This window comes from Neolamprologus multifasciatus, chromosome 11 (assembly GCF_963576455.1).
Source record: "Neolamprologus multifasciatus chromosome 11, fNeoMul1.2, whole genome shotgun sequence".
Taxonomy (NCBI): domain Eukaryota; kingdom Metazoa; phylum Chordata; class Actinopteri; order Cichliformes; family Cichlidae; genus Neolamprologus; species Neolamprologus multifasciatus.
The window spans coordinates 32863607-32889581 of record NC_140449.1 but is presented as its reverse complement, the minus strand read 5'-3'; the positions used below and the strand labels follow the sequence as shown (position 1 = coordinate 32889581).

The window sequence follows — 25975 nt, the reverse complement described above, 5'->3', positions numbered from 1 at the left end:
TGTGCGTACACGTGCTCGTGCGCGGTCACGCTGTCTGCCTGCTGGTCCTTGAAGTAACATTTCCCCGGAGGTGACGCGTACGGCGGTTGCGGTGTGTCGCTATCCACACGGTGGGAACTGCCCGGAGAGACGGATATGTTGCCAAAGCAGTGAACGCACAACGTACAGGAACTGCGACGTTAGAGCAAGAGAGAGGCGGAGAGAGAGGGAGGAGAGGTAGGGAGGGAGGGAGGGAGTTTGCAGACAGACCAAAGTGCGCTATCAGCTGCTGAAAGCTGGACAGACGAACAGTGTGGAGAGACCGATAGAGGGGCGAGAGAGGGTGGGGGGGCGAGGCGGAGGATGGAGACTCCCTCGTCGTTGTCGGCGGTGACGGTGGTACAGATGGGTGCGACTCTCCTCAGCTGAGCCGGCCACCGATCCAGTTGCCCCGGCGGTCATCCAATGCAGTCTGGATCGAGCTGACCGCGGTTGGATAGCGCACATCCTGCGAATGAGACTTCGCTATCAGTAAGTTGAATTGTAGCTTCCTTCATTTATCTTCCTCTATTTGCTTAATTTTTATAGCCTAGCTCTTAATTTTACGGCCTTCGTGTCCCTGAGTGATTCGCAGCAGGAAGCAAATGTCATCATCTGTCACTCTGCTGTGTTTAAATACACGCGTCAAACTTTTACAGCCCTCACAGTTTCGGGCTCCATTCTCGTCTTCCAGCCCACATCGAGACTGAAGCTGTCATTAGGACTGTACTGCTGTAGCACCACCCCACGGCTACGTTTATTAAACAGAAAATAGGCACTATGGGGTGTGACTTACTGTAGCCTAGTTACTGCGTTATATGTGTGTACACATCAGTCATATGTGGCTGTTTGCTTTGGCCAGGCCAGTGAATAGCAGCCTTTCAGACTTCTGCATGCAGCGAGATCATATGCTGCACTGGTAATGCTTTGTTTCCCTGCAGGCCTGCTCCCCTTTCCTCTCTTGGTACAAACTTGCTTTCTTGAGCAAGAATATAATGAACCATCACAAACCCGCAGTAAAGACAGAGCATTATGCAAGAGAAAGTTTAGGGTTACACAAATTGTGAAGAACCAATACAAAACGAGTGGAAACAAGGGAGTGCCATTAATGCATTTTTAGACCACACACTTTTTACGTCTGATCCAGAGCTGCCTGAACAATCAGATGGGTCGTGTGCCTTGCTCAAAGGTCATCTGAACATGCTAGCAGGGCAGACTCTGCTGCTCTGTTGCTGGTCACATCACAGCCATTCTGTATCATTTGCTCCTGGTAAAAGTAAGAAGAAACTGTGACGCACGCAACATTTATCAATACGCCAAACTGCACAACTGAGCACCTTAGCATGTTTTTTAATAAAGATTCTTCAGGTTAACATAACTGTTTATGTGTCTGTGGTTGACATTTCCATCACCCTCATATCACTCCTATACCCGCCGACTGTCTCGCTCGACACCTCTTTTCCTGTAACAGTGTTTACTTGATGTTTATCTTCGGAGCAATCTAAATACCAAAGAGGGGAAAGGGAAATGGAAGGAGGGGTTGCTATGCAAATCCAGACCTGCTGCAGGGCACAGTCGGTGTGTTAAGCAAATCAACTCCAGGATACCATTTAGAGCAGGGGTGTCGAACTCCAGGTCTCGAGGGCCGGTGTCCTGCAAGTTTTAGATCTCACCCTGGATCAGCACACCTGAAACAAATGATTAGCTCATTACCAGGCCTCTGGAGAACTTCAAGACATGTTGAGAAGGTAATTTAGCCATTTAAATCAGCTGTGATGGATCAAGGATGCATCTAAAACTTGCAGGACACCGGCCCTCGAGGCCTGGAGTTTGACACCTGTGATTTAGAGTGTTGCTTTTGTTTAAAATGCAGTTTAAAGGTTATCTTAAAGTTTTTAAAGCTATAACTGATAGTTTGTCCAATGTGGAGCTCTGACATGTGAAAGTATTCACAGGTGATGGAACAAGGCACATAAACGAGGCACACACGAGCGTGGCTATACGTCATGAAGTTACAGTTAGTTTATTTACTGGAAATGACTGATGATTACTTCTTCAAACCTTAAGTACAAAATCCAGCTGCCCAGTGGTCACACATTTAGGGACATCACTCTGTGCACTGTTACAGTCTTTCCTCGTTTTATGAAACAAACTAATTATTAAGAATCTAACTGGAAAATAGAAACATTTAGACTTCTCGCATTTGTTATCTAACTGTCTAAGATAAGACATTAAAAAGCATCGAAATAAAGAAAATACAAGTTAGTTTTTTGAGAAGAAAAATCGAATTCAGGATAAAAAAGAAAAAGCTTTAAAGCTCTGAGAAAAAAGTAGTGTGCAGTGCAGGAATAAAGAGTCAAGTTTTAAGCTTTGATTTAAAACCTAGAAAGTTGGAGTGAGTCTCTGTGTTTCTGACAGTTTGTTTCAGATTTGTAGTGCTTAAAAGGAAAACATTGCTTTTCTATAATGAGTTTGGACATGTTAAATGAGTCAGCTGTAGAAATTTAAAGTTAGTTTCTGGCTGCTGGCCTGATGTGATCCACTTTTATTGCCTTAGCCACAGCTTTAGCACCACTGTCTGATACTAATGTAATTTTATACTTTTATGTTATAAGGAAATGAACATGTGAGCACTTAATTTATTCCAACAGCTTCTTAAGAAATATCTAAAACATTTCTTATGTGTCTCCTATCTGCAGCAGCTGGCACCATGCTACCCCGTAACATACGCACAGGTGGTTATAACCTGCCAGGGGTGGAATCAGACAATGTGCCCCTCATTGGCTATCGACCTTTATCACCTGACAGAGGAACCATAAGTGGCCACTCAGGGAGGAGAGCCGCTGATGCTGAAGTGCAAAGTTCGCAGGTGAATGGTTTTTACTTTGCCTCAAAATAGATGGATGGGTGTTTTATATTTGTATATTGGTGTTCCCAACAATCACAGAAAACCTTTCTTGGCTACCCGTCTCTCCCGCCAACGACCTCATATTGTTACTATGGCTTATTTGTATTGTAATCTTAAAATGTTACAACAACTTTCAACATGTTCACAATGTGTTCTGACCATCGATAAAGACGCTAGCTACAACTAAATTTAGCTAACAGTAGTAACTGGCTAAATGGATAGCTTATTCATCTAATGGATAATACAGCAGCTAATGCTGTAAGCTAATGCTATTTCCTGCTATTGTATTAGAATGACGTTGTATGTTTGTGGCTTAAAGAAATGTGTGAGATTGAGTCAAGTCAGATGTGGCTCACTGCGCAATTGCAGCAGTGCAATGGGAGCAGCCCATTCCTTCATTTGTATTACTAACACTGCATTGCCCAATGTAATCTCTTAACAAGACTGGCCCCTCCCCTACCTTCGCTGTGCACTCACATTTCGTGTGGAAGAAGTGTTGAAGGTGCTACTGAAAAGATGACAGAATAAAAAGAAACTAATAATAAATGCAGAAAAATCTGTCAAATTAACCAACGTGTTAGCTGTTGCTGCTGTCGGACCGTGAACAGTAGTATCAGCAGCATCTAGTAACAGCTAGTAACCACACCTCACAGTCACAGGAGGCTACTGCTTCTAGCACTAGCTGTGGAGAAGTGAGGAAGCGACGAGGAAGATACATTTATTGTGGTAAGAAATAGATGGAGGACAGTAATTAGGAAGCGAGAGATTTAAGGATTCAGGTAAAATGAATGGGTGCTTTTACCATGAGCCACTGCTAATAGCAAAAGTGTGGCTTTTAATATTGTAACCCAACAAACAACTGATTAAAACCTGATTCAATATCTAAAATCAAACAAAATGAAATGAAATATAAACGTACATTGGCGTTTCCAACAATCACAGAAAAATATGGTTTTTCAACATAATCTTACTTTTCTTGGCTACCTGTCTGTTCCGCCAATGACCTGATATCTTTACTATGGCTTCTTTTGTTGTAATCTTATAATGTTTCAACAACTTTGAACAAGTTCACAATGTGTTCTGACCATTGAAAAAGGCACCAGCTACAACTACATTTACTGAATATCATAAACTCGCTAAATGGATAGCTGATTCATAATAATATAGCAATTAGTGCTGTTTCATGTATATGCATTTTATATATATATATAGATACAGTGATCAGTGTGGGTTGCCTGGACCAAATATTCCAGGGCCAATTTCTTGTCCCAGTCCAACCCTGATCTGAAATAACTGTGAAGACAACAGCTCCCATGATTTTTCATAGAAAATTGCTACTTTCGGACGTTTGGTTAAATAGAGGATAGTCACAAAATAGTACAGAATAAAGTGGGCCTTTCTAGCTCTCGCCCATAATTGTAACAGTTATGGGCTAAAATTTTGGTTTTTTTTTTAGCTGTTTTCAATTAGTTTATGAACAAAACAACAGATGTTGTTTGATTCTTAGATTTTATAAAGGTTTATTACTGTATTAATATACCTCTCTGTAAGTATTAGTGTTGCCACAGAACCACAAGCCACATGACAACATTCGCTGACCACTAGAAGGAAATCGATTTCAAACCACAACCAGATCCTTCTTTTATATGCACGTAGGTTTCCTTTTTAAGTTATTATTCTTGTGTAATCTGCAGGACTAACTATTTAGAAATTTGTCATAAAGAGGAGAATTCTATCCATTTTCTTAACCTTAACCATCAAGGGAGACGGGCTCTGGAGCATATCCCAGCTGTCATGCGGTGAGGGGTGTGGTACAGCTGGACAGGCCACGAGTCTACCACGGGGACATAGAGACAGATAATCATTCACACACAGTGCAACTTATTTATGGATAAATTATCTTGTATTGCCAGAATACTAGTATTTTTTGGCAAAATTTGGTTTCAAACAAAACAAGTAGCAGTGTTTAGCATATAAACTGTTGTGTGTTTTTTCCCCTGACACTATCACCTGCCCTCTGGGTGAACTGCAGCCAATGTTGGCACAGTGGAACTGTTCTCAGCAGATTGGTTTGGTCCAAAGTGGGAAAACTGCATAGTGTGTATTGGAAAACATCAATTACATTGTACATCTTTGCTGTGGAAAAGAGTCAGATGAACTTGTGACATATCTCAGAGCTTTGTTCTGTGGGACTGTGTTGATGGTATTTGAGTATTGACAGTCATATGCTTTAGTAGGTTTTCTGATGTTGACACAATAAATAGATCTCACAGAGCTGAGAGGGGATTAGGAGACCTTAACATTTGCCATGGCTAGGAGCATTTAGAGCATTGTCCCGAGAAACCGCGTGAGCTGCCTTGGACTGTATAAACAGCAGATGCGGTAGGCTGCTTTCCAGCCCTAAGGGAATAAAGCCGCTGTGACTCAGACAGAAAAGCCGAGATACAGATGTATGTATGCGTGTGTATTGCACCATGGCAACACAAACACTGCTATTTACCATAAAGTGAATAAATTCAAACTAGCAGAATACATGAAAACAATTTTGTTATAGAGCTAATGGTTAATCATGATAACAGCTAACAAACGGATTTGAAATCGTGGTTTAGGAAAATATTGTGTTTGTAGTGGCAACCCTTATACAACTCATTTAATTCATTTTGCATTGAAATTTAATCCTGAACACTTCACTTCAGCTATAGGCACGTCTACGTTTTATGTATAAAAACTGCATAAAAATAAGCCAGTATCAACAGATGTGTAAGACATTTACAACAGGTAGAACAGAGCAATCAATAGATATCAATCAATAACATTAAAACATCACGACAGATCTCTTTATCTAGTTTTTTAAATAACAGCTTAATGGCATTAGTGGAATTTAGACACTAACAGACTGAGGAAGAATAAATCGTACTAATCGTACTAATTGAACTGTTACAATTTACTTTTCTTTCCTCCTTGTTGTGATTTTTTTTAACGACAGCCATATGTATTTACATCCTGCACAGGATGTGCTGTAATACCATTGCTCATCCCCCGATGCTTCTTTTTCTGCCATCTTATAAGAAGGAAGGGCATGTGGTGTAAAACTCTGCCAAATCAAACATGCGGTGATATCTCCCGCGGTAACCCCTTGTCCCAAGTGAGCAGCCAAAAGTAGCCTCCATTAGAATAAAATGTTGTTTTAAACGTCAATAACACTTATTTATTGTTGTTTATGACCAAATTACTGCAAAACTAATGATGTTCCTTAGTTGTACTTTGTGTCTAATGCTAATTACCCAATGTTAGTAAGGCAAGGAACATAAAGCTTTGTATATTTAAAGAAGCACTTAAAGACATTGTTTCTGCACTGTTTATATGAAGTTTTTTTGTTTTGCTGCATAAACTCCTCAATTTGACTAAATTTTGTCAACAATAGGCTCGTGCAATGACTTCAGGGTAGGCTTTGTAAAAGGGAGTAAAACTGACTTTAGGTTAGGAAGTTAAATGTTCAGAGCACAGGTAAATTTCCCACAATCTTTGCGTTTGTTAATGTTTAATCATCTGATAGTGAGGTTTTCTGAGCATTAGCAGACTTACACACACACGTGGTCAAATGCTAATTTAAGCTGAAGGCAAGACTACTGTTTGAATCCTTCTTACACGTACAGAACTTTAGCCTTTGTTCAGACCGACATTGGAAACAAAACGGTTGTACTGGTTCCTAATAATATACTGACCAAGCTTCATGCCCCAGCTTCACAGGGCTCTTTGGTGTACTTCTCACCAAGTCTCAAGAAATGCTGCAGCTAAAAAAAGAAGTTACACTGACTTGCTTTCCAAATGACCAGACTTCCTCTCTGTTCGTGTCACATGTTGTCTGCTGAAGCTCACATTAAATAATGCATGCTGTGGCCTGGTCGGTGGATGCAGTGTACACCTGCTCTCCCCGTAAACAGTATCTAGTATCACAGGCTGTCTCCAAGGACAGGCTGTCAAGTGGAATCCAATACGACCTCTTGTTCATTCTTTAATGAGGGGAACTTGGATGTGTGATTCAAGATGCATAAAGTAACCTGTGGCATTTCCAGCAAACATATTGTAGCAAACTATCCGCAATGTAAAAATGTAGAAGAGTAATAGGAGTGCTTTGTTTTATGTTTTGACAACTTTTCCAGCACAGCTGATCGCTCAATCCTGAGCATTCAGTCTGTACATCTGAAAAACAAACAGCACAAAATAACATATTATTATACATATTATCCACTGAGCGAAAGCCTACTGCTGTGTTGCTACTCCTCTGCTCTGTTTTAACGTGTAGCCCTACAAATCGCTAAGTTTCTTATTACATGCAGCAATTGTAAAACTCAAATTTGTGGATGTGCAACTGTTACAATTTCAAAATGTTACATTTACTTTATACAAGATAATTGTTACGTTGGTGTTGCAGAAAAGAATCTGGGTAATAATGTGGTAACAGTGGGAATAATAAGGTAGGAACAAGAAGGTAATAATATAGAAATGACAAATTATTACTACTTAGTTACAAAAGTAATATCCAAGTAATTATATTGTATGATCATTGGTTATAGCTGAGAAATACTTCAGTAACTAAAATAATTAGTAATCATACAGTAATATAGTGGGAATAATAGGAACCTGCTAGTAATAAATAGGTTACTATGGTAATATATGCACATTAGAATTTTGATATACTGACTTGTGGTAGTAACTAAATAACAATTAAGTAATATTGGTTTATCTTTAATATAGCACAAGACAATTACTTGCATATTATTTTGGTAATTAAGCAGTAATAACTTGATATTTCTGATAGTAGAGCAGGTCACCTACCAACTGGAAAGTCAGTAGATTGATCCCCAGCTCTTCCTGTCCAGCTAAGATACGGAACCCTGAGTTGCCCACAATGAATGTTAGATGTTAGATGATCCATTCCCACACAAGTATGAACTTGTGTGGGAATGGATGAATTGGACTTGTTGTAAAAATCACTTTGATTGCTCAAAAATTTTGTGGTAGTAACACGCCATTTAACATTTGTTTCCACATTATTTTTATTTTTATTTTTATTTTTTTTGTCCCGTTTGGATCTTTAGCCATCAGAATTGTTGTCTTAAGGCCAAGAAAGATGCCAAGCGGATTTATTTTACCAAGTGGATCATCATGGGCTTGCCATATTGGTCCATTGATTGACCTTTATTATAATTATGTATTTATTTTATTTTCAGTTGCTACAAACGGGACAGACATGACTGGGGGATAGGACAGGGAGAAAGAATGAAAGAAAGAGAGGGAGAGAAAGAAAACCAGAGGGGAGAAGAGACGGTGAGAAAGGGGGGAAGAAAGAAAGAAAAACAAACAAAACACCTGGATCACCTGTGTGGAGAAAAAAAACAGAAGAGAAAGCAAACAAAAAAAGAGCAACATAATAAAAACAGCACCATCACAATGAACTAGCTAGCAGTAGATAACAGTAGATACTAAATATTAAACGATATTGTGCAGCATGCAAGATAGACAGCGCACAATGTGCTTTGAGGCAGCAGCCAAGAAAGGTGTAGTCTGCGTCTGTGAACACCCGTGTGTACACCTGTGTGGATCAGCACGCTTGTATTCCAAAGGTTTCTCCATGTAACGATCTGCTAGGGAGTGTGGGGAGCCATAGCCCCGTCCCCCAGGGTATGAAGCAGGTATGGAGGAGATATCCAGAGGCCCCAGAGTACAAGGACCCAAGGAGGACCACCAAAAGGGGGGGAACCGTACCACCCTCCTGGGAAGAGCTGAGTAGAGCCCCAAATTGTTTCCACATTATTACCAAGATGTAGTAGAAAGATCATTTGTGTTTTCTGATTATTTTATAAATAACAAAGATAACATGACGCCACCTGTTGGTCAGGTTGTGAATTTGCTGAACGATTGAGTGCAGCATTGGTGTTATGCAACATTTTTGTGGCAAATGCGTCTTCTCTCCGCTGCTCTGCTCTGTGTGAGGGACGCTGAAGCAATCACACAGAGTGGTCAAGTGAACACAAGTGAACAGAGATGATAATTACTGGCTAAAACTAGTTTTTTTTTACTGAAAAACAAAACAAAGAGAGGGAGGCACCTTTGTTTTGGTCGAATATGTCTGTGCTCTAGTAGTCCTGTTATCAGGTTATTACAGATCACACGTGTTGATAATGCTCTTTGCATTCTTGAGCATTTTGGTTTTTACTGTTCAAGCAGATCAGTTCAACATATTGGTGTTAAACAGTTGTATATTTCAAATGTAGCCTTTCATTTTTAACATTTCATCAACCGGATATTTGCAAGATTTTGTTTACAAGTGTGCTGTTGAGTCATTTTAAAACACGATGTGGAAATACAAGAGACGCAAGCTTATTTACTACTTTAAGAAGTGGAACAAGGCAATAACTCCCTTTATTTGTCCCTATTTTTGTTTTCGTGTGAATGACTTCCCATAACAAAACTGTACCTCATAGATTCATTTCAAACAACAACAGGTAACCTGTCAGTGAAGTTACGAGCCTGTTTGGTCTGGACTTTAATACTTTATTTAATCACTTTCCTGTTTTAATATAACCTCAAGTTTGCACATAAATATTTTTCCTATTTTGGTGTGAGAGAACCTGATTGGCCAGCACAAGACCTGACCTCTACCTTACCCAGCACGTTTTGGATGAACTAGACTGCTGATGATCATGAGCTGGGTCTTATCAACCAACATTAGAGGCCAACATCTTTCTTGCTCTTGTGAATAAATAAAAACACATCTCTGCAGCTGGCTTCCAAAATATGGTGGAAAACCTTCCCAGAAGAGTACAAGCTGTTATGGTTGCACTTTAACACATTATTTAATGATGAGACGAGCACCCAAGCACATATGGATGACCACATATAAGCATGAGCACAATTATTTTCTAATCACAAAGTTATAATCATGTAATAACATTTTTTTTTCGCTTTACGATGAATAGAACTTCAGCTACAGAGTTTTACTTGAAACACAGTAGATAACGGGCACCAGGGGATAGATAGATGAAAGCGTGAGAAGACGGCAAACAGAAAGATAGGAAGGAAGGGGTAGGGGTTTTGAACTACACAGAAAAAAAACAATGGTTATCTTTAAATAAAGCTTCAGAAGATATATTTACGACCCCCTGTTTGCAGGAATGCCTTGTGTGGATTGAAAATGGTGGGCGTCAACAGTGTATTTGTTTAAAGTCAAAGGTATTCGGCAGAACTAATTGGATATACGTAAGGGAAATGGTTGAAACTGCTGTTTTTTGAGGAAGGAGGTAGGGTTAAAATGAGAGACGATTTCCTCCCTGTCGCTTTTCTGGTTCTGTCCAACAGCTGACATAGTTGCTCAGCTTGTGGAGGTTGACGCAGCCTAAACTTTTGATGGAGATGGGAAGAAAAATAGCTTCACAACACAGCAGCACGTCCTGCTTCCTGTGTTTGTCTCCACTTAATATGTGCTTCCTGTAGGCAAGGAGGTGGAGGGACTAAGAAAAGCACAGCTCAGTGCCCAAAGAGAAGATCCAATCTTACAAAGAACATAAACAAAAGGTGACATTTGGTAGCAACAATGGATCACATGGGTAAAATCAACCCTGTGTGTGTTTCTAAACCTTATGAAATCACTAGAGATCCATGGATAACAGCTGCACAGTACTCTTTTTATGGTAGGAATCAACACATGCCGCCAACCGCAGTGGCCTATAATCATGATCCTGATACAGCAGCCTTTGAGGCAGCTAAACTCAAAATTACACACATCTACTGAGAGGTTTCTCCACAGAAAAGACTATTTTATCTGACCCAGATTCAGAGTGGTTTTAGAAGACTGGTGCTCCACTGAATATACTTTTACCTCCTAGCAGAGTCTCAACACAACATCTATGTCTGGAACAAGGAAACAGAGCAAAGGCTAGTTTCCTTTGCATCAGAAAGGCCCACAATATCACTATACTTCACAAGGGATCAGTGACAATTTTAAACCACATTCCCTCTTTTATAAGTCAGTCGTAACTCTGCCTTTGGGGGGTAATTATACTATCTTTGTGTATGAACAAGTTAAACTTGTTTAACTGCTGTTTTTTCTCAAAGAGGTTGCTTATCACTGAGCTGCTGTTCGTTATACAGCACATGGATATACAGTAACATATCTAGTTTTCATGTGATCACACATTATCACACCCTGTCTCATTATCAATGTTTGCAGAATTAAATACAGAGAAAAATATTTGCATGCAGTTTTTCACGAGTTGATGTAAAGACAGTAGCTGGTTGGCAGGAATGAGATCCGACTGGCACTTTTCCCAGCTGTCGTGGGGTGAGAGGTAGTGCACTGTAGACCCTGGACAGGTCAGCAGTCTGTGTCCAGGTGAACCCTTGATGACCTTTCATGCTCACACACTGACACCTATGGCCAGAATCACCAGTTAACCTAATGTGCATAGTGTAGTGGCGTACGCGGTTACCTAACAAGACAAAGCTCCTTGGGTCGTTTCTGGGAAGAGACACACAAATCCCTTTGGGGTTGCACTGGGAAGCGCATCTGGCATGAAAAGCTGCAAAATCAAACGTGCAGAGTTACCAGCTGTGGTGACCTCTAATTTACTCTAGTTAAAGTAGCTCTAATTAACCCAACATGTCTTTGGACTCTGGGAGGTACCTAGAGAGAACCCACGCAGGCAGCAAAACATGCAAACGCCACACAGAAAGACCCCACCCACAAATAAAGGGAGCCACTAATGCAGTTTGCAGGTCACTGCCCTAAGTGCTTCACACGGACGTATATGTCTATATATATATGTCTGTCTGCCGTTTTTTCCAGGAGTAGGTGGAGGCGCAAATAGAAACGTCATGCCAAATAATTTCTAAGGTTTATTTTGCTCTCTGTCTGCTGGATATATAAGAAAGCAGCTATTGGTAATATTACTCGTAAGAAGTTTATAAGGAGAAATGCTAAATGTTTACAGCAAGTGCACAAAAAATAATACAATCATTGGTGTTTGCTATGCTAACAAACTATCTCACACACACAGCGCTGCTGAAGTCTCCAGTAGCACGACTTCACTCTGCAATGCCATTAGCCCCTAAATAAACACAGCTTGCTTCCTGGTTTAGTCGCTGTCTGAACGTTTATTACCTCTTGTTACAGGACTGCAGGCCTCTTGCTGCTCAAACTGCAGGCTGCCTACCACAGATGGCAGCCTTCACAGTTATTTCTGTTTTTCTCAGTGTTGTTTTAAACAGACTACGCAGTCAGACTGGTTTATCTGCACAGGAAGGTCATCTACAAAGGGAAAGAGAGCAGGAGAACGGAGAGGAGATTGAAAGAGTGGGGCATTGTTCTGGAAATGGCTTCAGGGCTTTGTCAATGTGTGTGTGTGTGTGTGTGTGTGCACTGATGAGGCATTTATTTGTGTGAACAGTGTGGCTGTGTTGGGGCTTTTCACATAGCCTGCTATATGTGTGTGAATGGGTGGGAAGTGACCCAGTGTAAATGAGTGTCGTCCTATGAACACCGTCATATTCTTGTCTGTGTTTGGAGTGTGTGTGTGTGTGTGTGTGTTTAAGTGTAATGGGTGTGTCTAGGTGATGTAGACCGATGGGGGTTGGGCTTAGGTCCTGCTTTAGGTGTGTCTTTGCGATAGAGAGCAAAAAAGGTTGAGAAGCAAACGTAAAGAGGTAAACATACAGATCGGGGTCAACTGTGACAGGGGAGTTGATCAGAAACGAGTGAATAACAGATGAGCAGCAATGGAGAAAATAAGAACACTATTTCTGCGTTTATCCTGAAGATTTCCAGGAAGCTTAGGGATTCCTACCTGTCTGAACTTGCCCACGGAAAGGTAAGTTGTGGGACCATTTTGTCTCTTTTTTCAGTCTGTGTGTGCGTTTGTGTGTTTAGCCTGACTTCATGGGAAAAGACTTAATCGCAGGCAGATTTGCATGGAAGTAAGCGGAGTTAGAATGGGTAGAATAACAGGTTTGATGAGCGCACGTTATATAATGAAGTGCTATAGGATCATTTTTGAATTGAAGGAGTACCTGTTTGAAACACTGACCTTTGGTCACTTTAAAGCAAGGTAATTTGATAAAAGCGAACAGAGGCGAGCATTGGTTTATTACAAATAATTACACTGCTGGTTTAATGAAGGGAATAAAAGCCATTTATACCATCCTGGGAATGATTCTTGGCTTATACTGTGACTTTGAAAGTTTGCATATGAAAGAGATGACATGCAAAAATGAATGAAAATGTAAGTCAGGTTTCTGTTTGTGTGGTTAGCAAACAGGAGCTTTCGAGGCCGGCGTGTTTTGCTGTTTTTGTTAGCAGAGTGTGTCTCCAAGGTGTTTCCTTTGCCTTCGCCTGTTGGCTCATGATGAATATACGCTTTCTAATAGGTTTTGGAGATTTCAGCAGACACCCAGTAAGACTTACTCAGTGCTTTACTCATGCATTTTTTATCGTGGAAAAAGTTACAGTTGTGAAAGCGTCAGGGTAAAGTGATATTTATCGGTGTATTAGTTAAACGCTTTGATCCAAATGTGAACTACAGAACAGGCCAACCCTTTACAAATTATGAGGTTAAAACCAACTGACATTTTAAAATACACTGACAGCTCCTTTGCTGTGAAAACGTCCACTATCAAAAAGCAATAAAAATAAAATAAAAACAACTTTGTTTACATCACCTATTTATGCTAAGTCATCTATCTTTAACTCAAACTTTAAATATATAAATCAGATGTATGCACTAAAAAGGAGTGCAAAGGGAATGCAATCATTTTTTTTTCAAGCAAAATGACCAATTCTGTGTAAAATATTGATTATGACTTCATAATTCAAAGTATTATTTAAGTATAGTACTTCAAGCATAATGGTAAGTATGATCATCCACAGCCCCTTCTACTGATAATGTCTGAACTACTGTTTTGTTAGGTTGTTAGTGGTAAAGTCTAAATGTGTAGCATAAAAAGCACTCACTGAAAAACCGATGATCAGTGTGACCTGCCTGTGTTTTGTGAAATTATTTGAATTTTATTGTCAGTGGCCCAGGTATTTAATACATCTTTAAGCAAGTTAGTCTAGAGAATAATGACTTTGTTAGATGGAGGGGTGTGAAATAATGAATGAGACTAAGCAAAGAAAAAATCTGCTGCATGGTAAAACAGACCTTTTTTTAATCTTATCAGTTTGCAGTATTTACCTCTCGTTCACAAACACATTCAAAAACGGTGAGTTTGTGCGCAGTGTGTTCAGCGTCTGACCAAAGGACACTATTGGCATGTGGACAGGATCAGTCAGAGATTCAGCTGGATGTTAGTTAGAATTGCTACATCTGCACTCATTTTTAGACTTTAATCTTTGCTTTTTGTGTACTGTTGGATAACTTATCATCTCAAAATTTTACTTACATAACAACATTTGCAAAGCTTATGAGATAAATGTTGTATAGCAGCGGTCTCCAACCTTTTTTGCACCACGGACCGGTTTATGCCTGACAATATTTTCATGGACCGGCCTTTAAGGTGTCGCGGATAAATACAACAAAATAAAACTAGTACCGGTACCAAAAAAAAGATTTATTCATAACACACGTGAAAAGACCCAGGAAAACCCAGTTAATGATAAAAACGATGACAAAATAACGCTGAAAACCGATAAAAACCCTGAAAACTATACACAGTACCAAACGACTCACGGACCGGTACCGGTCCGAGGCCCGGGGGTTGGGGACCGCTGTTGTATAGAAAAGCTAAAACACCTCATTGAAACCCTCATTCAAACTTGAGCAGTGTTTTCCAAAATCAGACGTGTTTCTTTTATTGCAAAATGTTTAATCTCCAGTGCAAGTATTTGCATTAACTAATGTTGCAGTTGAGCAGCTGTGTTAGGTTAAATGACATAGAAATACTCTTTTAATCTGCAGAGTCACACATGCATTTAAAACAGCTCTTTGCAATCAAAGGTCATCTCCCTTTTATCTCTCCGGCTGTTTTGACAGTATTAAAATGTCTCTGAAGTGTCACCGCATGTCTCAGACTTCTTCTCCTGTCTCTCTAAAAATGTTATGTGAGTCATGCATTGTCTGCAACATGACATGGCTGCAGGATCCTACTATCCAAGAACTGTTTGTGTCAATATGTAGTTAATAAGTATGCAGCAATGGTGCCAAGTGTTTTTTGTTTGCAAGCTCTGTCTTATTCTGTTATTTCTATTAGGAATGTTTCTGTCTTTCTGTGGCAGACACGCTGTTGGTTGGAAAAAAACTCTTGGTTCAACATTTTAATGCTTTGCACAATTTGATATAGACACATTTAGTGTATGGGGCACAACAGACTTTGGATTATTCAGATGAGCCTGTCATTATTGTGCATGTGTCCCAGTCCAGGGAAAGATGTTTGGAAGCAGCGCTGCGTGACTTTTCCCAACAGCTGCAAATTAGGCTAAAATTAATTCTGGGTTGAACTACCTTTGCAGCCTGGTGTATTTTTGATTGTGCTTCATCGTTTTAAGGAGAACAAAGTAGATTACACGTGTTTTACTCTCAGTTTGGTCAATTTTTTTTTATTCTCTAATAAAATAGCTAAGACATGTGATTTTGTTTTGACTCTTGTGTGTCTCTCTTTCTCAGGCGGAGCCCTCTCCGATGAAGACTACCTGGTACTGTCCTCTAGATTTGGTAAGGGTTTCACATTGCATGGGGATTCACAGCCTGTGAGCTAGTACCAGTATAAAGTAGGGTGACTGTGTCAGGGACTGTCCCTGAGGTTAAACTGGGTTGTTTCATGTCCAATCTGAGTTGCAAATTAGCCAAAGTGGAATACAAAAGAAATTCTTTGGTTGAATTGCGTTTGCAGCTTGCTGAATTTGGACTGTTTCTTGCACTGGTTCAAACAAGCGTGATTTCACACACTGTTGTTGTTGCATAAAGGAACACAATAACCATAAAGATAAGATAAACATAAAGATTTTATCTCCATTTTTTAAAAATTAAACTGTCTGATTATGTACGTCTGTTCATTTCAGTTAATGGTTTAACAACAATTTCTGCCGCTCATTATTAAATATATTTTAAAAACTTCAAAGTATGCATTAGTCATAAGCAGCAATCTTCATATAAACAGCGTCTTTACTGTCTGTCTTTGCTCTACAGCCCACTGTGGTGGAGGAGGAGGAGGATGGGGTGATCTACACAGTTACTGTCAAGCCGCACCACGGTGGACCCAACAGTCCAATGGTAAGTTTAACGTGACTGACTGGTTAAACGATTTGAGATGACAGGTTCGTGGGGGTTGCAGTAACATTGTCTCTTTCTTTTTTCCTCGCTTTTGATCTCATTTCTTTCCCGTCTTCTTCCAGTCCACAGTTTCCAAATCCCAGTGTGTGAAAGCAGGCACAGAAGAGAAGTTGGTGCTCCACCTCCTCCACTCGTTTTGTATGGGCGACTCCTCCTTCATCACCATCTTTCTGTCCACCTATCGATCCTTCACCACCACGGGGAGAGTGCTGGACATCCTCAGTGACAGGTAGGAGACTTTTAGCTGTGATCATTAAAATGAAAAAGAATTTAAAAGGCAGGAAGATCAAAGAAACCGTATAGCAGCTCCTGATGCACGTGAAGCACAGCGGCTACGGCAGCTGTCGGTATTCTGGTTGGCTGGTTTTGAAGCAGCAACATTTCAGGCTGATCCTGGCCAGTGGGAGCTCACTTCCACTGGGTTTTAGAGCGACGGCGTACTTGTTAAACTGTAGAAGCAAATTAAATTCAACTTTTTTACATTAGACAACATAGAGGCATAGTACGCTTTGATTCTTATCACACTGAAAATGTTAAATGTTAAAACATCATGTTCTATTGCATGTTTTTAATTGCATGTTGTATATTTTCATGGTATAGATGTTTTTGTATACTTATTGTTAATAACAACATATATGTATCTCTGCTGGAGGTTTCTTCTTTTAGCACGCATATGTGGTAAATGGCCTGTATTTGTATAGCGCTTTTACTAGTCCCCCCTAGGGACCCCAAAGCGCTTTACACACCCAGTCATCCACCCATTCACACACTGGTGGAGGCAAGCTACAGTTGTAGCCACAGCTGCCCTGGGGCAGACTGACAGAAGCGAGCCATAACGCGCCATCGGCCCTTCTGGCCAACACCAGTAGGCGGTAGGTGAAGTGTCTTGCCCAAGGACACAACGATTGAGACTGTCCGAGCCGGGGCTCGAACCGGCAACCTTCCGATTACAAGGCGAACTCCCAACTCTTGAGCCACGATCGCTCAATGAATCATTGAGGATGATCATTGAATCATCCTCTCCAAAAAAAAAAAAGTATGACCTGTATCCTAGTTTTAGAGAGTTTCAAACCCTTACTAAACACAAACATATTGGAGTTTAACTTTGACCTGACGATTGTGTCAGATGAAAAGTCATGTGTTACCAAATGATTACAGTCCCTCCAGAGATAACTATGGAGCTGTTATCTGGTGGATATCCAGGTAACAGATATCTGATGCTTGTTTTCTGCTAACTAACTGTTGACAACTTTTTAAAGCCAAATAAAAAGCCAGTCATCATAGCTTTTCAGATTCTCCACATTGACTTTTCCCTTGCCAGCACAAATATGATTGGTTGACAGGATACATGGATACTAATAGAAAGCAGAAACCAATCCATCCTGTAGAGTTTTTTACTGGAAAATGAAGGTTTTGACACAGATGACACTAAAAACAAAGCCAGGAAACTAACAGTCATTCAGATTCATCCTGGTAGGTCTTGTCATGGAAATCCATTGGTTAGTTGTTAAGATTTTTCAAGATCAACACAGCCTGTGAGCCTCATTTCCTATTAGCCACTGCTAAATAAGAAGCTAAAGAATAAAGTTCAGTTCATTGCTTATGATCCAAAACTATACACCTAGTTTTCTCAAGATACACAGGTGTTATTGTGGCTTTGCAATTCGTCTTCAAGCCGTTTTTAAACAGGGATTTCTAAAATACTTGTAAAGTTAAAGACATTTCACATAGCAGGAAGCACCTGTGTGCTGATTTAAAATAGCTGCAGCTTAGTTCTTCTTCTTAGAAACATTAATCAGCAAAAAAAGAAAACTGCTTGTGGAATTTCCTTCCACCAAATAAAGGAAGTTTATATGTGATACACCTAAAATTTTCCAAAGATGCAACAGGAAAGAGAGTGAGAGAATCAGCAGGAATGTAAACACCAAAGCCTTTGCGAAAAAATATCTTTGGAAAAATAAGTCATATATAAAACCAGCGGAAAACTGAAGTGCTATTTATGATACAGCAGATGCAGCTATCTGAAGCCGAATGATGCTTTCAAGCTGGTTTTCTTTTTCTGCTTTATGATTTTTTCGTTTTTTGTTCACAGGCTGGAGAACCCACCCGGGGACAGCGAGAGAAGTCAGATAAGACAATCTTTTAACAAGTGAGTTTTTGAATAGCTAACCAAAATCTTTTCGAGTGCTTGAGTTACTTTAGTATCTGCATGCCGTAACAACAACTGCTGCAAACGGTTTTGCTTCTTTCTTTCATTCTTTTTTTTTTAAAGGGGAATATTATTTTTACCAGGCAAGGTGTTTTCAAAAACTGAAACAGAAACTTTCATGTTACACATCATTTCAACAGCTGCTGCTATTAAAATCAGCGTGAGCACAAAACAAAGAGTAGTTAAAAGCTATTTCTGGGGTATAAATCTCTTTCTGCAGAGAGTGAGTAAAGGAAAACAAGCTGTAAAATCTGAGAATTGTTGCTAAATGTCCGTTTTACAAGGATACACTAATGAACTGAAATCCAAAAGTGTTTTGAATTTTCCATAAAGCTTGTATAAGGTATGCTCCAGTCAAGCTTGTTTATTGAAGACTGTCTCGTAAGTGCCTGCTTGGTGAATTCCAGCCAGTTTTATGATAACTGTAGCGTCTTTCTTTGCAGAGGTGCTCGGTACCACTGGCAGACTTAGGGCTGGGCGATATGACCCAAAATTCATATCTCGATATTTTTTACCTGGACGGCGATATAAGATATATATCTCGATATTTTTTTTAAAGCCATAAAGTAAGAACAAAAAGAGAGTTCTTAGTCAAAGCTGTGTCCCAGATGTCACACAGGCACTTTTATTAACATAGAGCATAGATGTACATAAAATTTACTCAAAAATAAATTATGAGCATTTATTAAATAATAATGCTCCATAAATAAAAGAAAACAATGTTGTTTTTGTGCATAACAAAAAGCTCACAATTGGGCAGTCAAAATGTAAACTAAAAGACGCAGAGCATAGTAACAAAGACAGATTTCACAGCTGCTCTGTTCCCAACTTCTACTGCGTGACTGACAGCATTGAGTTTGAAATCCTCTTCATAACCACGTCTCTTAACAGGTGCCATTTATGGTCCTTATACACAGTAGGGTAATATTACGTTGAAGCACAGTACGTATCACTCCGCGAGGCTCCTCGGTAGCCGTAATGCTCCGACAATCCATCAAGCGGTGCAGCACCGTAGCTTACCAAAGTCGTACTAAAACATTTTTGACAGATTGCTGAGCGCCGTGTACCACATAAAATCGGTTCGCGGCCATCAAGCACAACCAGAATTCATACATAAGGCGCGCTGTCAACTTTTGAGAAAATGAAAGGATTTTAGGCTGTGCAGCGCCTCTGGGCTGCATGGCGTTAGCGTGGTTAGCTCGTTAGCGTGGTTAGCTCGTTAGCGTGGTTAGCTAGCTAACACGTTGACGGCGTCCAGCCCCACGCACGGGGCGATGCGCAGTAACTCGTTAACGGAGATTTGCCGTGTCCATCTTGTCGCTTCCTGCAGGTGAAGCGATGGGGGAGGAGGGGGAGTTGTGTTCAGTGAAGGAGGGGCGAGGTCGAGTAATGTTGCGTAAAGATGAAAGTGAATGAAAGAGACGCAAACTTGCGGCTCCACAAGTATAGTTATAACGTAACATAGACTATATCGATATAAAGGATATTGCCATATCTTATATCTCGTATAAAAATATATCGATATTTTTTAAAAACTCGATATATCGCCCAGCTCTAGGCAGACTTACTTCTTCTAAGCAGACTTGTCCTTCAAACTAAACTCTTGACCCTTTCGGGTCCACTAGGCTCATGTCTAATCTGCTATTCTTGTCTAAACGCCTGAAGAGGGTGATTTATTGGAAACTTCTTAGATGTGTTGAAAAATATCAATATATCCAATCGATTCCAATCTCAGTCCGTCATCCAGCACAGGCAGACAGGTCACATATCACATGCAATCTTAGCAAACACTAGAATAAATCCGAGGATTAGTCTTTTCAGTTGCAAGGCAGAAAATGTGTTATTTCTTTTACGTTCTTGCACCAGCCTCTCGAGTCGTTCCCCTTTCATTTCTTTAATTCCTCCCATCCTTACCTCCATGCCTCTATCCCTACAGAGCAGTGTGTACAGTGTTCAGCACGTGGCTGTCAGAGTATCCTGAAGACTTTAAGAGTTTGGGGGACCCCTCTCGCTTGCTACGCTTGGCTCCCCTCCTCCCTCATGACTCCTCATCTGCTGCTGATCTCCGCGCTCGCTTCCTCAGGATAGCCGAGGAGCTCAGCGAGAAAGCCCTGCTCCCAGATACCCATAAAGGTCTGTGTTTTAACTGGGATTTAAATGACAGTGTTATGACCTTGTTCAGTGAGGTCATCAAGAAATATATATTTATTCTCACTTTAAATCAAATGGAGACTGCAAGAAAGGAAATATATACAATCTGGATTTGTCGTGACTATTTTCACCTAAAATTATTTTCTCTGAACATAGCATCATTTTTCCCAGATATCCTGAACATTATTATGAAAACTAAAGGTTTTAGTCACTGCTTTGTCCATCTGATTTGACAGTGAAAGATCTCAACAACTATTAAATCAAAGCAATGCTGACATACCTATCCCAACGCTAAGATTCAGAAAGTAATTAAAACAAACAGTAACAATTACTCCTTTCAGTTTTGTGCTAATTTTCAACACAACCCCCATTTCAGCTGCTTATTTCTCCCATAGTCACCACAGCTCTGAACAATCTGATGCACATTTACTTGATCGGTGTCACTATTTGCAGATCAAACCAGTTTCACCAGCCCTCCTCCTGATGCCTCCAAGTTTGAACCTACCAGCATCCTTGGATTCTCTGGAGCGCTGATTGCCGAGCAGCTCACCATGATAGAGACGGTGAGTTTACCCTGAAGACAGAACACTTTCTAAGTAATGACCTGCGGCAACAAAATGTAAAACACTGCACTCCTTAAATGGTAAATGGCCTGTATATATATAGCGCTTTTACTAGTCCCCCCTAGGGACCCCGAGGCGCTTTACACACCCAGTCATCCACCCATTCACACACTGGTGGAGGCAGCTACAGTTGTAGCCACAGCTGCCCTGGGGCAGACTGACAGAAGCGAGGCTGCCATATTGCGCCATCGGCCCCTCTGGCCATCACCAGCAGGCGGTAGGTGAAGTGTCTTGCCCAAGGACACAACGACCAAGACTGTCCGAGCCGGGGCTCGAACCGGCAACCTTCCGATTACAAGGCGAACTCCCAACTCTTGAGCCACGATCGCCCATTAAGTCCCTGGAGACTTATGTGATCGTTTCAAACATTTACTAATCATGTGCTTCCAGTTTGAGTTCAATCTGCTTTTTATTGTCTTAATCCTGTTTTTTGTATTGATACTTTTTCACTTTGTTACTGTTGTCGAAACAGCAGTTTGATTAAAATAGGCAGAAGTAAGAGAAAGCGAAGTGTCCCACTCTCAGAATCTCAAATGTTTTCATAAGGCAGACCTTCCCAAAGTGTGGGGCCCGCCCCCTAGGGGGGGTGCAGAGCCATTGCAGGGGGGGCGTGGCATGAAAAGGGGAAAAAAAAAAACAACAAAAAAAAATCAACACTTGGACACTGCTAGCACGGGGCGCCTACAGAAACGCAAAGCAGGAGATGAAGCATAGCTGAATATGTTTCCAAACCAACTTCATTCTAAGCCACCGTTTTCGCTGATTCGAAACGCCGTTTACGTGTGGACGAAACAGCTGCGTTTTCAAAAATACCCGTGTAGGTGTGGACGTAGCGTAAAAGAGTTACTAGTTTATTTTCTTACTACCTGCAGATTACTTGTATTTGCTTAATTGTTTACTAAATGTTTGAGGTGTGAAATAAACCGCAATGGAGCAAAATATGGGTGTGTGTGGTTGGAGGACGTGTTGTGCGTGCGTGTGTGTGTGCGTGTGCGTGGGGGGGGCGCGAACATTTTTCTGTAAAACAAAGGGGGGCCCAGCGAAAAAAGTTTGGGAACCACTGTCATAAGGAAATTTAACTAGGATGACCTCTGAGTTCAGTAAATCAATGATTTGTAAGCAGTTTTTACAGATCTTAGTTATAGTTGTAATTCTCACCTCTTTCAGGAGCTTTTTGTCCGTCTGGTCCCATACCACTGCCTCGGATCGTTGTGGTCTCAGAGGGACAAGAAGGGGAGGGAAGGAGTTTGTTGGTCAGTCCGTGCCACTGTGCGTCAGTTCAACAAGTTGGCCAATGCCGTTTTAGCATCCTGCCTCTGGCCGACAAAACTGCGGAGCCAGCAGAGAGCCCGACTGCTGGAGAAATGGATCAGCGTGGCAGAGGTCAGTAGAATGAAGTCACAATATATCAAATTCAATGCAACAAACACATATTTTGTATCAATCTCAATAAGTCTCAATAAAAAATCGAGGTCTCTGTGAAATTAAATGATTAACTGTATTCCACTTGGAGTTTCAAGGCATCCAAAAACCTCAAGCCTGCTTTAAATCCCCCAGTAATCCTCTAACTGTAATCGTATGCTCAGCTCTGACTCTGCACAAATCATGGCAAAGTCACAGTTGCTAGGATTCTGGTTATACTTTTATATTAATCCATAGCTGTGAGCACCACACGTTATGTCAGTCTCTCCATCAACGAGGAACAAATAACAAAAAATACTCTGGCGCGTTTTTTTGAGAATGCAATGCAGAGTTAATATTGTTTTCAGGGTAAATTCCCCTCACAGATAAATGAGTTAGAAAGCAAACCCAGAAAATCGAACCCATAAGTTGTTTTTTGGGTGTTTTTTAAGCTGTGTTTCACTGATATGAACAGGATATTTGAGAAACGGTGCAAAATCATTACACAGCCAAAGAAATGTTCTTTTCTGTTTTCCATTTTCCATATTCCAGCAACTCCAAACAAAAATATATGTTTACCTCAAGATCAAATGAGATAATTTTCAAAACCTGCATTTTTCTTGACTGCATGTAAGTGTTAAGTGCTCCTGGTGTGCGTTTCTGTACACGAGGAGCAGATAGGGTAGGAAATGAGCTCTTCCAGTAACACCAGCGCTGAGTGAAACGATGTGATGCACGACCTCTGGGCAATGGGAAACGTTTGCATCTGCTTACTGTGAAAGAGAAAATGTGGATTAAGTGAAATCTGTAGCGGTGTTAGAGTTACCGTGCAGATCACTCAGCTTCTTTAAAATATTAAATTGCCTGCAGCAATGACAAGCTCTGCTCGAACACACACAAGCACAAAACATATCGCGTCCCTGTCTGCTATGGCCTCCAGCTTTAATTCTCCCTTTTTTCCTCTGGTTTGCTGGAAACCTGGTGTTTGTTTGTTATGAGACAAACCCCTTTAGCAGCATCCATTATTCAGCACATCAAGATGACAGCGTAACTCAATATACTCAATAGACCCACATCCGCAGGTGTTCTCAGTTACACTATACCACGAGATGCAAACGGTGGTATTTGTCTTTGTGCGTTCTTTCAACAGGCATGTCGAGCCAGGAAGAACTTCTCCTCGCTGTACGCTATCGTGTCTGCCCTCAAGAGTAACCCCATCCACCGGCTGAGGAAGACGTGGCAGGACACCGACAGGTCTGAGGCTGCAGTACTCTCTGTTTTAGTGCAGAGGCTTTATAATCAAATATGTGGAAAACAATCTAAGAGAGGAAAAGTGCAGGATTACAGCTCGAAACGAGGGCATTTAAAGGCATGGTGATCATTCTAAACAGGTTCATGTTAAGTATTGGAGCAGCAGCATGAACAGCTGGTCTCAAATATTAGTTTATTTAAGTATATCCATCCATCCAACCATCCATTTTCTGTCTGTGTCTGGGTTATGGGGGGCTGTAGTCTAAGTTGAAATACTCAGACCTCCCTCTCTCCAACCTCTTCTTCCATCTCCTCTGGGTGGACACAGAGGCATTCCCAAGAATGTAATCTCTCCATCATGTCCTGGGTCTACCCTGAGGTTTCCTCCCAGCTGAACTTACTCAAAACACCAGAAGGCATCCAGAAGGCATCCCTGTCAGATGCTGAACCACCTCTCCTTAAATGTATTTATAAATATCAGAATATAAAATCATGCTTATACATCGTATATTAGGGGTCTGAGGTGCAAAATAAGAAAGGAATATTGTGCATTCTTTCATTTTTATTATCTTTTTCATTAATAATAGAAAATAAAAAATAATTGGATAAGTTTTGTGCACTAAATCTTAAAGTCGGACATACATCTGGATTGTAATACTTAAAACAGTATCACCAGTTTTAAGTCCTTTCTGGTGTACAGTGCAGTAGACAATACTGAATTAGTATGGGTAAACAAGGCTCTTTATGGTAATCGAGGAATGGCACCAGTGCTGTCTCAGGTATCAGGCTGCAGCTTCTTGAACCTGAGAGAAACAAAGGTGTTCCACATTCTCGATAATTAGACATGCCCCTCTTGAAAATCAGTTCGGCTTTGGATAGGAATAATGCCGAGCTGGAGGAGACAAACGCTGTGTCCCATTTCAGGGTCTGCACGCTTGAAGTACGCATTTTAAGTGCGATTACATCACCGCCAAGCGACGACGGCTGTCCCAATTTGAAGTGTACTTCAAATGCATACTCCAAATGCGCCGTCAATTTCCCCAAATATCAAGTGTGGTCCGGTGCACGCTTTGTGGTCCCATATATCCCACAATTCATAGCGCGGTGGTGGGTGTGGATAATTTTGCCGCAAAATACGGCAGAAGGGAGCGGCCAAGAGTGAACTGTCAAAAGTAAGTACTGAATATGACGTCACTTAATTCATGCTGCGAATGTTTAATAATGAAGAACATTAAAACATTGCTGTTGGCCACATGTCGGCAAAGTTATGTAACATTAGTGATGTTTGTACTTTCAGCATTAACTTGGTTTTAAAGCCTCTACTTCTAAATATACATATAGTCGACCTTAATCTTACAGAGAATCTGATGATTTTATGGATAATTAAAGTCAGTCATATATCCACAAACACAACAAGCTGAAAGTCAGTGATATAGATTATATATATATATATATATATATATATATATATATATTTACATTACCATAGTGAGATGACTTTAGTCTCATGAACAACGTTAACTAATTATTATTTACTAGCTAATCTTAAATGACTGTTCAGTACAGAAATGAAGCCCTTGAATCATGTTTTACAGTCCTGTGGTCTCAGCCTCAGATACTCAACTAATCAAAGTGATGTCATGACAAAAATGAATGACCAACAAAACAATTTTCTCCTTCATTTCTGTCAAACAAAGCTGTATGTAACGTGTCTCGCGGTTAGTATCATGGTTGCTAGGCAACCTGAACAGCGCGACGAAGCATATACCGTCCCATTTCACAAGCCTCTCACTTCCGCACTTCTCGTACTTATAGTACGCACCGTACGTAGTACGCGTAGTGCGCGTAGTGCGCGTAGTGCGCGTAGTGCGCGTACTTCAAGCATGCAGACCCTGAAATGGGACACAGCCAAAGACTCCCACATGCTCACAGGGACCAGGCGGGTTAAACTGTTGAATGTCTGAGTCAGCTGAGTCAGATCAGGTACTGCTGAGAAACGTTCAGGCCTGCAGTGCAGGCGGGAAACTGGTTTAGGAGTTGGAATCAAATGGACAGCTGATGTGTTACTTTGCTAAATAATTAAAGCATT

The 25975-nt window shown here is 40.7% G+C and overlaps 1 protein-coding gene across 3 annotated transcripts in view; it reads left to right on the top strand.

The window, feature by feature from the left end:
* The first annotated feature begins 279 nt into the window (after window positions 1-279).
* rgl2 (ral guanine nucleotide dissociation stimulator-like 2) overlaps window positions 280-25975 on the top strand; it is a 38753-nt gene continuing 13057 nt past the window's right edge. The window contains exons 1-10 of one of the 3 annotated variants that reach the window (XM_085178295.1): window positions 280-510; window positions 2721-2887; window positions 15586-15633; window positions 16108-16191; window positions 16314-16480; window positions 18344-18400; window positions 20397-20593; window positions 21065-21174; window positions 22402-22617; window positions 23786-23889. In XM_085178295.1, coding sequence (XP_085034421.1) covers window positions 2729-2887; window positions 15586-15633; window positions 16108-16191; window positions 16314-16480; window positions 18344-18400; window positions 20397-20593; window positions 21065-21174; window positions 22402-22617; window positions 23786-23889 — 1142 coding nt within the window. In that variant the 5' untranslated portion in view covers window positions 280-510; window positions 2721-2728. Of the gene's footprint in view, window positions 511-2717; window positions 2888-2963; window positions 12796-15585; window positions 15634-16107; window positions 16192-16313; window positions 16481-18343; window positions 18401-20396; window positions 20594-21064; window positions 21175-22401; window positions 22618-23785; window positions 23890-25975 lie in introns of those variants that run through there. The other 2 variants (XM_085178294.1, XM_085178297.1) reach the window with 2 other exon arrangements.